At 40.1% G+C, this 15,634-nt stretch overlaps 1 protein-coding gene across 1 annotated transcript in view; it reads right to left on the reverse strand.

The window, feature by feature from the left end:
* AP3B1 (adaptor related protein complex 3 subunit beta 1) overlaps nucleotides 1–15,634 on the reverse strand; it is a 267,505-nt gene that overhangs the window by 80,632 nt on the left and 171,239 nt on the right. The window contains exons 19-21 of the mRNA XM_075541203.1: nucleotides 14,599–14,737; nucleotides 11,268–11,415; nucleotides 295–367 (exon numbers count right to left, since the gene is read on the reverse strand). Coding sequence (XP_075397318.1) covers nucleotides 295–367; nucleotides 11,268–11,415; nucleotides 14,599–14,737 — 360 coding nt within the window. The remainder of the gene's footprint in view (nucleotides 1–294; nucleotides 368–11,267; nucleotides 11,416–14,598; nucleotides 14,738–15,634) is intronic.

Below are 15,634 nucleotides of genomic sequence, written 5' to 3' on the forward strand. Positions count from 1 at the left end.
TGATTATTTATATGTACGCAGCAGATGATCTTACATTGTCTCCCGCCTGTTTTACTTCACCACGTACCTTTATTTAGGTTATTCATGACACAAAGCTGGTACTGACCAGATAAAACAAAACAAAAAGATACCGATACGATTCATTTCCATAACACCTGGTCTTATTCTTGAATAAATCTTTCTCAAGAGATGCCAGTGCATTTTATTTTGAGCCAGGCAAATAAATGATGCTGTTAAAATTTTAAAAATAACTGTTGCGAACACAGAAAAAAATTTTTTAAATGTAATACGTACAATCATCCAGATCTAGGAGTGAAACATCTTTGGCAACAGGCTTTCCATCTTGTCTTGTTTTCCTTTCTTTCTCCTAAAAAATAACAAATACTTCATTTACTGGACAGTCTACTTCCCAAACCTATGAAGTAGTCCTTTGTGCTCCAAAACAAGTATTTCTTTTTGCCTCTGGCTCATTCTTCCTAAGACAAAGCAAACTAAGTTTCTGTATGGTTACATGACATCTTTTTTATTAAACAAAGTTATTATTTCAAACAAACAGTATTTCTTTCCCACATGAAAAATTTAAAAATATTCTGTGCTTAAAGATTACAGAGAACCTTTAGAAGAAAAGAACACTTAAAATATAGAGGTAAGCAATTATTTTATAAACTTTTTATACTACTATATAGTTTATATAATTTATTTTATAGATCAGACAAGGTTTTGCTAACAGAAAAATGTGAGTCTTTGGTAAAGTATACACAAGTATTTTTGACAATAATACTTAACCAAGCTGACTGTGAGGGCAAAGAATACGGAAACACTACATGCTTTGCTGCTGTAACCTTTTCGCTGGTTAGGATAGGCTAGCCTTTCCGAGACACCGCTCCAAATGTGTCTACCTTAAGTACCTCATATGTCAACACTGGGTGATGCCAGACTTCTTTTGCCAAAGATAATCACTAAGATCTATAAAGGACACTCTTAAGCTCTTCCTTTTGGGGCCTGGAAAGGATTTATTTTCTCTATGGTTTTCAGTTTACTCTACTTAGGAAGCATTTCTTTCTGTGTGTATAGGGTCGCTATGAGTTGAAACTGACTTGGTAGCACCTAAACAACACAACAACATATTTAGGAAAAGGAGCTCTTGTGGTGTCGTGCTTAAAGTGCTTGGGTGTGAACTAACAGGTTGGTGGTTCAAACCTACCAGCTGTTCTCCCACCAAAAGATGTGACCCTCGGCTTCACTGAACATGTACTGCCTTGGACACCCACAGGGGAGGATCTATTCTCTCCTATAGGGTTGCAATGTGTCTGAACGCGCTTCGAGGCTGTGGGTCTATAATTACTAAATGCACAGAACCATAAGGAAGAAAATAAAACCCCTAAGCATGAAGTGTCCACAGTTTAGTTAGACATGAAAAAGAACCAATATTGAAAAACATCTATTTAAATGTAAAAACTAAGTGTAACACTGAGCAGCATTAGAAACAGCTCAAGGATAGATAAACTGATGTTATTCGGGCAAAGGTGAGTTATCTTTATAATGAATACCTGCATTTCTTTTGACATTAAATATGCTAAACGTAAAGGCCAACCCTGGGTTTTCACTGAGTTTCTGTTGGCTTTCTTCTGCCAATCATTTGACAGACAGCTACTGGCTTTCGCTTTGTGTGTGGTGTTGGGCAAACCAAGAGGGAACAGTCAAGACAGGCCCTCTTCCAACCTTCAAACGGAACCAGCAACGGCTTTAGAGCCTCTTGCTACTGTGAGAGATCGCAGGCATTTGCGAACGCGCACCTCACACTAGGGCCTGGCAGCGCGGCACCAGGCTCATTCTGGTCGGGGAACAGCTTCCCAACCCCCGACAACAGGTTCCAGCCTCCGCAATGAACATGGTCCCATCAGTTTACGTTGGGCCTGCATTTTCCCCACACAGATCGACTCCCGGCACTGAAATCTCCTTCCTGCGCACACATATTTCTGCCACGGAAAATGCCCAGTCATCTAGCGGGGACTTTATTTTCACACTCCTCCTCTTAAGTACAAAATAGTATTTTGCCTCTCCTTTGAATTTCTGAAGTGAGTAACACTTTGGGGGACTGGAGAGACAACAGAAAACATGGTGCGTATTAGAGGATGAGGTATAAAAATGGTGAGGAACTTGAAATCTAGGGTGAGGACGAAAATGCCCCACCATTGAGAACATCACTCCTGAGAGGAAAGAAGCTAGGGCAAGAAGAAGACGCCCATCCCACGTGACTTCTCAGGATGCTATGCTGAGCACAATGGGGGCAGCTTCCTAAGAGCCACAATGGGGCATGACTGTCCTCACGGCACTGGAACTTCCCCACCTGAAAAATTACAAACTTGTCAAATCAAGATGAAGTGCAAGATGGAGGCAGCTATCTCCCTTACGTCACACTTCATAGCTAAGAGTGTGTAACACTATCTATTAAATACAATCAGGTCCTGTACCACCCAGCAACAGAGCAGCATATGAATTGGCATAATCCCGTATTAGAAGCCCGGAGCAGAGAAGAAAGGTCTGGCAAAAGGACAGGATTTCATTGACTTTTGGGGAACAGTAAATAACCAGGGACTGAAACACAGCATTAGCAATAGATAATGGTCATTTCTACTGAATTGAAAAAGCCTTGAGTTCTGATTCACAGCTATAAAAAGCCCCATGATGTGCTCAGCATTTCTCTCTTATATTAGGCTTCATTTTTCATTAAAAAAAAAAATCCATGGTAAGTTCAAAACATGTTTATACTTAAAGGGCTACTATAAAAATAAAAAAAAAATCTGAATTCTAAACAAAGAAGTTAAGGGCTCTATTCCATCAAACATTTCTCCATTTGCAATTCATCTTGGTAATAGAGACAGAACCTGGGTAAATGCATATAGGACTTGAGGCAGGAGATTTTTCTTGCTCAATGCATAATTCATGTGCTCCGCCTGCAAAGTGTGTAAAATGAGAATTTCACACCACAGCATGAGCCATGGAGCTGCAGAGAAAAGGCAGATGAAATCATATTTTACTGTGCGAATTTTATTTCTTACCCTCCAAGTATTTATACAAAACCATCATTGACAAACCAAACACATTGACAGATCACCCACCGTTTCCATTGTGTTAGTACTTGAGAAGAGATCAGGCAGAAAGATAGACAATTTGTTTTTGTATATATTTTTTTAAATAGAGGACTAGGTTTTTAACAGCTGAGTGACCGTATTAGACTTTTATAAGGACAACAGTAACTGATCTTAAAATCTCACTATACAAAAACACCTCGTTACCAATTCATCATCCTCAAATCTCCATTTTGTTTCTATGGTATTCGATTATACACCTCACCATCCAAATGAAATACAAAGTCACAGGGTAAGAAACTGATTTCTATTTAATATACTTCATTCTAAAGAATAAATAAAAAGATCCTGGAAACAGTCAGCTCCAAATAACACAAAACAAAACCAAAGAAAAATTGTAGTAATATACCTGCAAAGATTTTTTATGTCCTGTGCATGTTCATTTTCATGCTGATTAAAAAAAGAAAGCAAGTGAAAGAAAAGAAAATGGGACATGACAAGCATCCAATATGCTTCCTAAGAGGAAACTATTGTTAAGAGGTTTTAATTGAAAACTATCCGACAGGATAAGTGGTATATAGAGTTCATCAAACCCACATTGTGCTCTGCAATCACCAATTCAAGGCTAATTTCTAGCCTCACAGGGCAAGATATTTGCATGAAATATTTTCAATTAGAATTACCAACAAATGGCAATTTAATGACTCTCTTGCCTTCAAGCTACCTGACAAATGTGATTAGAAAACAAAACAACTGAGGCCCACACTTACAAACTTGTGTGTTAAACAAAAGTACATTGCCAGTAAATCGAGAGTACTTTCTGAGTTCAACAGAAATCTAAATTATTAAAACAAATCTTTTGCTTGTTAGGAAAGCATAATGACACACATTTTGATTTAAAGATCTTAGTGGAAACAACATGGTTTTTCTGTTTTAGAGAACTTGTAAAGTGAGCTAAATTGGGAAAGACATGGTTGAAAGAGGCAAGACTTTGAATTATTAAGAGCAAAAACCAGTTTTCTTCAACATTCCAAAAAAAATTACACAATTGAAACATACATAAATACTTGGGGGGGAAAGGTAAACAAACAGAAAATGGTTCTTTTCACTCTTACTCATGACCCATTTCAAACTGCAGGCTACATTTACTCTATCTTCAAGGATCTTTCCTGGGAAAAGGTGGGCTTTTCCCGGTTTTGTTTTTTAGGGAGCTCTTAACCTTTACAGGTATTCAAACTCTGAACACAAAACCCGTGGCTGCCCTTGAAAGCACTTTAGAGATTTAATCAGTTGCTCTGCACCTCTCGAGAGATTAGTAGTGTTTTATGGCATACCCAGAGCTCATGATAAAGACAACTGATAATCCAGACAAGGCAGGTATGCAAATGGAATCCCCCTCCCCTTAGCCAGTCTATATAAAAGGGGAAGTTAAAACCCATTGCTCCAGTCATTAAAATCCTTATTAAACAAAAATATCAAAATGTGAATGTATTCTTTCTCAATATCCCTTTATCTAGGTCTACAGACTTCAGAATGCCGTGTTTCCATCTCTCTAACCCTTCCCACGAGAACGTGGTGTTCTTTGATCAGTACCATGGCGTCGAGTCCGAGTCTTGTTCCTGTGAAATATGCTTGGAGTCTTGGGAACACATGAGGGGCAAGACCGGAGCTGTAAGGCATGGAGGGTACGGCTCCTTAACAACCCTCTGGCGAGACAGTTCTTGCTGCCTCCACAGAAGGAGCAGCTGCACTGCTGTGCTGGAAACAAAATCCATGGCACAACTTCCGGGGCCTTTTTCTCACCCATGCAGTGTTCCATTTTTACAAAACGTAGTCAAAATAAGCCCCAGAGATCATCCTGTGTTGCCCAAGAAAATCTACCACTGTTACCCCTGTGGAATCCCCACAAACATTTCTATAACATTCTGAGCTGCCACAAATCAAACTGACCCTACAGATCCCTGAAAGCTGCGGTTCTGATTGGACTTGGCTCAATCCACCACTTGCCTCGGGTTGTGATTCCTTCTACATCCTCATTATTTTCACTGGCGCGGATCTTTCTGTAAAGACGGACGGGCAGAGTCCTCGAGCTGTGGCAGGAGTGTGTGTTTCCCTCACAGTGCCACTAGGGCTCCTCGCTCTTACTAATGAGAGTGAGACCGAATGTGTAGGTCCTTTCCATAGACAACGCTTTAAACGGTTTATGTGATTCAAATGTTGTAAATATAGACAAAACCAAAAAATCCCAAATCATTGCTGTTGCGTTAATTCCAACTCCTAGTAACCCTAGATGACAGGAGAGACTCAAACTGCCTCCTAGCATTCTAAGGCTGTAAACCAGCACCTAAGCAGAATGCCACACCTTTTGTCCCCAGCAGCAGTGGGCGGGTTCAAAATGCCAAATGTTTTAGATAAGCAGCTGAGCACTTAACCACTGTGCCACCAGGGCTCCCTAAATATATACAAGGTTGTCAGGGGAGCCAGCGCCTAACAAATCATCATAGGTCTGGTAGGCGCAATTGTACGCCTAAAATCTATAAAGACTGTAGTAAAGTCATAGAGAATAAGAGACAGGAGAGAGAGTAAAATAAAGGAGCTGGACACATTTCATGGTAGCATGCTCACCTCAGCCCCTCTTGTAGGTCCACGTGGAGGTGCGGAAGGAGGAGAGGGCAGGAGAGCTCGGGCTCCAAGGGGGGAGAGGGAAGGGGAGAGAGGAGCAGAGGAGAGAGGGCCAGATGGAGGAGAGAGCGTCTTTATTGTTTTGGGGCTTTTATAGGTAGCCATTAGTCATGCATATTCAGGAGTTACATAGGTCACCAGGTGGGTGGTAATCACAGTAAAGTCCCTGAGCTCACAGGTGAGGAAACCCAATACCTGCATTGGGGGAAGGCATGAGTGGGGATGGGTGCCTCCGTGGGAGGAGATCTACAGGGAGACAGAATCAACCATGTGTTCACTTTCAGGCAAAATAGCGGTTAGGGGAGAGTCTGTGGGTAGGACATTTGATAGTTTCCACACCAGGTAAATACCTAATAGTTGTTCACAGTAAAATTACAGTCATGATTTTTAAATGTTATCACTTTATAGTCACAGACTGACTAAATCTTCATTGGTTGTAGCACAGAATATATATATATACTGCCTCATAGCAAAGATACAGATAATACACAAACCAAGTGATAGCTGAAGTAAGTATAATCTGTAGGAGCACTAGATCCAATACACTGGCTAGTTAAAAACACTGAAGCTTAGGTTAAATTAAACCAAAACAAAACCCCAAACTTGAAAACTTTTTAAAGGACATTATTTTAAAAAACTGTCACCTACTCAACACATAATTTTAATAAGAAGCAGAATATAGCTTAATTATATAAAAATAAGATTCCCAACCACCCCACCATCCAAACCAACTCATTGCCATCAAAGATGACTCAGACTCATAATGACCCCATAGGTCAAAGTAGAACTGTTCTGTAGGATTTCTGAGGCTATAAATCCTTATGAGAATAGACAGCCTCATCTTTCTCCCAAGGTGTAGCTGAGGGGTTTGTGGTAGTTACCTAATCTGTTGTCAATTTGAGACTTACGAGTGAAGGGGTGGTTAGCCTGTCAATCAGGTCACAGCTTGATGACCTCATTTGGAGGTGCTAAAGAGAAAAATAGCTCGCTGGAGGCGGGACACATGCTCACTCCCTGCAAGACATTCCCATGGACAAGACACATGGAGGTAGCTCAAAGGGGCTAGGCCTGGAGCTGAAGGAGCTACGTGGAGACTCCTGCCAGCACTGAGATGCTTCCACTGCCACTAGACCCACAAGACTTTCCACCCACCAGCTGATGATCTTCCTGGATTCAGTGTCATTGCATGTGTTTTATGAGTCTGAAGAGGAACTTATAGACTGGTATTGGACATATGGGATGATATTGGACTTATGGACTTGATCTGGACTGGGCTGGGGTGTTTTCTCAATATTCAATTGCTCTTGTATATAAAGCTCTTTCTTTTATACATATGAGTGTCTATGCATTTGTTTCTCTAGTCTACCCAGACTAACAGGGTTCAAACTAATGTCCTTGCAGTTAGCAGCCTAACCTTGTAACCCGTTATGGCAAAAATAAATACAAATAAGGATATACATGTGAATTTCTTTGGGGCACAATATTGGCTACATTACCAATATCTCTATCCAGTCATTCCCCTTGAAACTGTAGGACCAGCGCTTCAGCAGTGGCTCTAAGGCTTTCCCGTGAACATGAGGAACCCCTCGCGAGACTGACATTTGTTACAGCGTGCAGTCATTCCCTTGCCAAGCTGTTAGTGGAGGGACCACACTCTATGACCACGCTCGTCCAGCTCATATTTTCTATTATAGAAATGGTGCAAAAGTTTTTTATAAAAAAGAAGAAGGTGCACAGAAACAGAAAAGCACATGGTATGTCGCAAAAAGAACTGACAAACCCTGGCTTGAGAACGCAGGAAACACGAGTGAGGAGTGAAACTCTAAGCCTTTAACCTGAGGAGGTCAGTGAACTCCAAGGGCAATTCCAGATAACTGACGTGGATCTGGCGCATGACAGAGAGGCTGGAGGAGGGAGATTCTGAGGTCGACTAATGGCAGTGACCTCTGAGTAAGTAAATGGAATGGGGGACGGGAAGAGAGAAACACGCACGAGACATAATACACAGAATTTATGGGATATGGCAATTGCCTAAATAAAGATTCTGGAAAAGGCGAAAGAATGCTGGTGCTAAAAGGCAGGCCATACTTTCTTCTGGATACATTAGATCTGGAGAACCAGGGGTCCCACAGAGATCTAAGAATTTGGTTTGAATTTGGGAAGGGGAGTTAAACTGTTCTATGAATGTGGAGGGGTCACCAGGAAAAGTAATTGAAAAGAACCTATCAGCTGAAGTTACAAGAGTAAATCAGGTCCTGTAACTGGGAAAATAGTGGAGGAAAAAGACTTAGGGAAAATTTATTCGAATAAACGAAACTAGGATTTTCAATAAAAGGAAAAAAAAAGTACACTAAACGCTAATTTGGGACAATGTTCGCACAAAGGTGTTAGAAAAGGAAGCAGATTAACTCAAAGAATAAACATTCCAAGAAGTCAGAAGAAAGGTGACTGCAGAGCATTACAACCAGTGGGGAAAGAGCCATGCAAAAAGCTCAGGAGGGGCAATGAGCAAGGAAGTCTTTGGAAGACCAATCCCAGCTGACTGTCCTGGGAGGGCTATCGCTACTAAACTAGAAAAGGAGAAACCAATGTATGGGGGAGAGAGAGCTAATAGTGGGTAGAGTTCAATTACATTATTTTCCCAAACTCTGTCCCTCTTGTCTGCCGCCACCCCTGCCTTTCTCTATTTAAATGTTGAATAGAAATTAGTGTCGGAAAAAACTGAGGTTGCAAAAGAGAAGACGATGATCAACAAAATAAGGTCCACAGAACATGGGGCTAATTAATTCTTGCCTTGGCGGAGCACGGGTGGCGTAGTAGATCTTGTGTTGGGCTGCCAACGGCAAGGTCAGCAGCTGCACCCCATCAGCTCCTCTGTGGGGGAGAGAGGAAGCTCTCTGCTTCTATAAAGGTTTGCAGCCTCAGAAACCCACGGGGGCGGTTCTGCGCTGTCCTGTAGGGTTGCTCAGAGTCAGAATAGACTCTAAGGCAGTGAGTCTGGGTTTTCAGAGGCAGATAAGGATCCTTTATTCAGAGCTAAATGCAAGAAAATGGGGGTGAGTAGAGACTGAGAGCTATGAGACACTCACAATGGCCCCTGAGGAAAGCAGGTGAGATCAAGGAGTCTTAAGTGAATGTTAACTTGTAACGTCAATGGTGCAAACAGTCAAGAAATGGCAGGTGGGCTAAGAGTTAACCATACAAACAAAAACATTGGGATTCTATAATGCTAATATTGTAAAGAACTCAAGAAATTAATGCTCAAGTTAAAAAATATTTAAAATGCTTTTTGATTTATATAGTGTTTTACATGGACTTTTCTCTCATTTTTTAATAGTGACACTTGAGAGAAGTAGGGAAGGTATTAGCATTTCTACTTTATAGATGAGGAAACTGAAGCATAAAGATATTATCTCCCAACAAGTAGAACACTATACCTATCTCAAAGGGTCATCATAAAAATTAACTGTTTTGAAAGCCGTATCTTCAAGGCACCTCGAGGTCTCGTTTTAATGCTTACTGCCCCCCAAACACACTGTCCAGATTAAAGAAACAGAAGAGCAAGAGTAAAGATACAGAGCTAACTGGGCTGGAGGTTTAAGGCATATGAATTTTCCACATTAACATACTGTCATGCTAAATTAAGGTAAAGCACCCACCATCTGCCTTCATTACTCATAATTTAGAGCAGAAGCTGCAACAGTAGGGGCAAGGAGAACTTTTCCACAATTATAGAGTTGTCCATTATTAGAAAATTGGTACCGTTCAAATTGCATGGGAAACTTCAAACCATACAGAAAGAAATGGAAATAAATACATGGCTACATTGGCCCCAAGGTGGAGAATGCTTACCTCACCTACTAAATTAAAACAAACAACCCCAATCTGCCTTTTTGGAGCCCAGAATTGGTCCTGGAACACGGAGCAAATAAGCCCTCTAGCCAAAGCGCAAAGACATGGAGCTCTCAACAGTGTGTGCAAAACCCAGTTTCTTCATGGTCTTGGCTCAGTGTAATAGTTTGTTTGGCAAACTGATATTAAAAAATATTTTGAATTGTACTAAGTTTTATCATATAATTGAAAATCTGTGCCACAGAACTCAATTAAATCACTGACCTGAGGTTCCATGGTCATCTTTACACAGGCCCTTAAGCTGTCTTAGAATACTACACAGACTCTCTGGCTTACCTCAATGTCATAATTTTAAAAACATTATCAGAATAACTCACTTAAATTACATCCACTTGATTTCTTGAGCTCTTGTTTTAAAAAAAAACACATCAATTTCTTATTCTGGGTTAATGTCAATTTTAAGTGCTTCTTTATCGTAAACACTATTTTATGCTTTTTGTGTTATTGGATATGAGCAGGAAATGAGACGAGACCAAAATGATATGTAGTAAGTTTTCATGAGACCAGATTCATAAACCTTAGACATCTCTAAGATTTTATATGAATTTTTGAAAACCAAAAATTGAAGGTCACTCATACAAATGTAAACATCTACTCAAATTGAAGACAGGCTTTACCTTGTGCAAAAGTACTTGAAATAAGGGCATGACAAATATTGCCCAATTTTAAAATATGCTTATTCTTTAACAGTAAATCTCTGGGTGAGTAAGGATAATTGTCTATTCCAATGAACTGATGTTCATCCTTGACTACTCAGATGACACACTGAAGAAATGAAAGTTAATAGTTAACTTAAAAAAATAAATGAAAAACATACTGGGCTAAAAAGAAATTGAATCTAATAAAAGGCAGGGTCTGACCCTATTTTCAAGGCAAGGAAGAAAATCATAGGTAAAAACCACTGTATTTGAAGCCCAGCATCAATGCACCCCCTTTCCCCCAAACCCCCACCATCGAGGAGATTCCGACTCGGAGCCACCCTACAGGGCAGAGCAGACCATCCTTATTCAGTCTGGACTCCATATGAATCAGGACACTTTTCTAATTTAGACTCTTTTTAGCTGCAAAGTGAACAAGCTTCTGTGTTACAAATTTTAGATAAAAAATAACCTATACATGACATAATCAGTTCTTGGTTTTAAATACATGATCGAAACTTTTATGAACTGGGTAAAGAATGAATATTCCTCTAATCAAACCTTTACGAATTCTGTCATCCAAAATCCTACTATATTTTAGAACGTGTACGTTTCACTGACTTACGATGCATGCACATTCATATTCCTTTGCTCAACTCTACTTCTGTGATTCTCCTTTCCTTCCCTTCCAACAGAAGCCTCCCTTGTCCCGATCCATCCGAGAAGAGAGGCAATGCTCTTGCACGGACCCAGCACTCTCCACTTTCAGAGACAAGGAATGAGGTCTCAACAACGTTCCCAACTTCTCTGCTGTGGGCGAGTGAAGGTAGTGTGCATTCTAGTGGTCTGAAGCCCTCTTTTTTGGGGAAATGTTTTCTCTTTAACAGGGAAAGGGGCATAAGATCGTTGTCGCCCATGATAAGAAACGTGCATCATCGTTTACCTTGGTGACTTTTCGGGTCTCGGGTTCACTTTCGGATTCTGATGCCGATTCAGAATCTGAAGAACTTTCTTCGACAGAGCTAGATTCAGCGTTGGAAGAATCTGAAGTTTTCGAGTTTTCATTTCCCTTCTCGCCATCTTCGGAATCACTACGCATAAGAATAAAATTTGAAGTATGAACTTTAAATCCTTCACATTAGCAAGTGTGTGAAGAAGCTAAACATTCAAATGGCAAATGTTGGTATCTGCTCATTGTACAAATAAATTAGGGCCTTTACTAGATAGATAAGTGTTTCCTACTAACAACGGTTTATTTAGAATAAACAAAGAGTAAACTGGTTGTAAGATTCTAGAAAGCAATAATGATATAATAAAGATAGCATTATTTTTAACCAAACGTGCCAGAATCCATTCAAACTCAATTATATCATGCCACACTTCCAATACAAAAAGGTCATAAAATAACACTAAGCAATATTCTCAGTAACAGTAAAAGTAATTAGTTAACTCGGACCAATGCCTGGTTTATTAGGAATATACATTAAGCGCTAATAGTAAAAACTTCATATATATATATATATAGGTTGATTTGCAAAGGTTTTCTCAAAATATTGCTTATTGGTAACATATATATGACTACTTTTGAGACTTATATTTTAGATTTTGCTGTTCAAAAGATTCTCACATATGTTCCCAAATGTGACCTTCAAACACACTATAACCAAACTCACTGCCATCAAGTCCATGCTGACTCAGCATTGTGGGTTTCCAAGACTGTAAACGTTTACAGTTTAAAGCCTAGTATTTCTCCTGCCAAACACACTACAGATTATCAGAAAATGTTCAAAGAAAAGATTTCTAAAGTACTGATCATTACTAAAGATGTGAGATAGTCAAATACAGACTTTTCAAATTATAAAAAAAATCATAGTTACATGGCTTAACGTTCTTGATTTGTTTATTCAGTCACTCCTTCAAAAACATTTATTTTCCACTCTATATTGACAATGCGCTGGGTGCTAAGGAGAGGAGTGGAGCAGGAGCAAGGTACTGAAGCTGTCTGTCTACAGTCTACTGTGGAGCCTGCAGTCCACTGGGCAACAGAGAAGCTGGCACTGCCAATAAACCAAGGACACAATAAGCAGTGCATTGTCACACATTTGATAGAGCACCAAGACTGGGTGCACTACCTGGACAAAGAGCCACCTGAGGCTGAAGAACAGGAATAAAGCAGGGAGGGGGGCAGTTCCCCAGAAAGCCTTCTTCTCTCACAGAAAGAAAGAGCCTTTGTGATGTTTCTCACTTCCTCAAAGTTGAAGGACGGGTCTACGTTCTGAATTGAATAATTGATGGGTATCATTTAAATGAAGTTTTGAAAAAAGAATCTACCTTGTGCCCTACCGTGCTAGGTGCTCCAGAGCAGCGATCTAATTTAGACGTCCCCGCAAATGCTTGACGACACCAGGACAATAAGGACACCAGTCCTCAGGACGGTGGGGTGACATGCTCAAGGGTGCCTAGCAGGAAGGCGCAGAAGCAGAACTTGGACTCAAGTCCACATGCTTCCGCTGTGTGTCACATTATCCCTCTGGGGAGCACAACACTCCTAGCCCAGCGTCTGGTCATCAATCTTTAGGGTGATTAAAGAGTGGTTTTGAAAGACATGCTCCGGTCCTTAAGCATTAAAAAAAATTTTTTTTTACAAAGTTACATCGGCATAGTTAAAAAAATATCCTCAGAGACAGGCAAGCAGACATGGGGAGAGGCGGTATGAGGCAAACCAAAATCGATGTTTCCTAGAATTGATTTTTGTGGAGGAAATATGATTGCTGTTTATTAAAATGGAGCCCTGGCAGCATCTAAGAGCACATGTAATTATACCTGAGGACTAAAAATCATGTTGTTTCCTTCCCCTCTATCAGAGAACAGCAATTTATTATCTACCTTTCACTAGTTAGAACATGTACTGAAAATATAGCGTTTTTGAAGCTCCCTCTATTGTAATAAGCAATTCTTTTAAGCTCAAACCCGGGCAGAAAGGAAACTTCATTTCCGAAAAGAAAAATAATGAAAGTGAGCTAATACATGCTTTTAAATTTCGAACACAGTGACTTTAGCCATCTGAACAAAACTCCCTCTTCCTGGAAACACCACTGCTCTTGATAAAGCCAGGTTATCACAGACAGTCTGGTATTAAACCAGAAATAAGAGAATCCCACTCAAAGAGAAGGTGGTTATATGAAACAAGAAACGCTTCTGCAGCAACAAGTGAGCTGGTTCAGAGCATATTCCAACCCCGAATTTTTAAGATAAGATTTTAAAGGCAAAAGTGTGATTTTTATTCTGCATCACTTAGTTTTGATGGGTAATTATTGTTTACTTTACTGCTTAGAGTTTCAGATGTTAATCTAATGAAAAGAATTTACTGGTAACTAGCTTTTTAACTTTGCAATGATGAAAAGCCTGTATTAATTTAACCTACAGATTTCATTTGTTCTGAACAGGAAAAACAATATAAATCACTTTTAAAATCATTAAATCCTGACTTAAATTAATAAAGTCATAATTAGGGCATTATGCTGTGTTTGTTATGGAAGTGGCAGGGCGAGCTGCTTTAATTACTGTCTGTAATAAAAGGAGCAGGGAGCGTACTGAGCCCCAATCAGTGCTGTCAGCCACGACTGAGCCGAGCTGCAAGCTCATCAAGTGAGCAGACAGCGGGATCTCCAGCACAAGGCCATCATGTCTGCAGAGGCCACTCGCTGACAGCGCTGGGGAAAACAGACTCACACAATCCAGGGGATTAGCCCCAATTACTCAACATTGTGATGACACCTTAAGGCACGAGAACGCTGCTGAGGATGGGAGATCTGGAAATGCGCAGGCACTTAAGGACCTCGTGACCGTCTTCCTTCACGGCCCTTGACTCTAATATTTGGATCATAATCTTTTTAACGTTAACATTATTTAGAAAAATCAATTGTCTTCGTTACATAATGGCAAGGTGTTGGAGGATTTAATTTTAGTCCTCAGCAAAATTGCTACAAAAGGTAATTAAGTGTTTCATACCCACTGCTTGATCACTTAACTCGGCCTTCCAAGGTCATACCAATTTTCAAAATGTAAGCTTGGTCCAAGTTCAAAATGAAAACCAAGCCTTGCACATGGCAGAATAAATGTTAACTACCAGCACTTTAATTTAAAGAGATGTAATCATCTGTTTGGCGGGTGGGGAGGGGAGTGAAGAAATACATACACTTTCTCTCTCTCTCTCTCGTGAATTACAGGGAAGGATTAGACTGGAGGACATAACACAGCACAACGCTCGTTACCTTTTGCCTTTATTGTTCGAGTTCTTCTTGGCAGTTTTTCTGTTGTCCACTTCAGACTCACTCCCACTCCCACTGGAAGAGTCTTCACTGCTGTCCTCGCTGCTGTCTCCTTCCTCGTCATCTTCTCCACCCCCACTCTCTGGAAAATAGAACCGGACGTTCCCTGACTTACAGCCCTTCCCATCATGCTCCAGGGCACACAGAACTATCTCCCTTCACCACAAAGGAAGGCAGATGTTGAATTTTGGCTATGTGGACCTGTTTGTTTAATGACTGGCATTTCTATACCCCATTCTTTCAGACCAATACCGCAAGGCGAATTTGGAGAAACTAACAAGCCCACAGATGCCTCTTGGTGAGAAGTTAAATCCCACTGCAAAGCCGTAAGTGACTAGTTTTGGCAAAAAAATCCTGTTAGATGCCACTGTATGTTAAAAATAAATGTAGACAGAGAAAAAGAAATGATTTTGAAATCCTCTACTTGTAATGAAAATCTTTATTCAGAAAAAAAAATGCAAGAGTTGAATCTTTCCAAGGAACATTCTTTGAGAGAGACAATGAGCCATTCAAATAAGAAAAACCAACCAATCAACCCCCCAAACTTGAGTTAATTCCAACTAACAGAGAGCCTGTGGGACAAAGCAGAACTGCTCCTGTGGGTCTGAGAGACTGAATCTTTACTGAGGGTTGATACTAAAAACAAAGATTTTGATTGAAGAAACAGAAAAAAAGGAAAGACTCTTAGACTGAGATATTTAATGAGCAAGTAATGGTGAAGGGTCCGAGTTCGCCAAGGAATAAATATTATAGAGGGAAGCTGGGTATTAGTTGTTTTGGTGTCAGATCTGCCCACTAGGTTACTTAATAATAAGAGTTAGGAAGGGACACCAATATTTTTTGTTATGCACACATACCACCAAATTTTATCATTTTAGAATCTTAAAAAACACTTCAGTCTACTTCTTCATTCATCAAATATAGAGAAAGGTAAGTGGCTTATTCAATTAGCAGAGCCAAGACCGAGGAATTCCAAGTC

This window comes from Tenrec ecaudatus, chromosome 2 (assembly GCF_050624435.1).
Source record: "Tenrec ecaudatus isolate mTenEca1 chromosome 2, mTenEca1.hap1, whole genome shotgun sequence".
Lineage (NCBI taxonomy): Eukaryota > Metazoa > Chordata > Mammalia > Afrosoricida > Tenrecidae > Tenrec > Tenrec ecaudatus.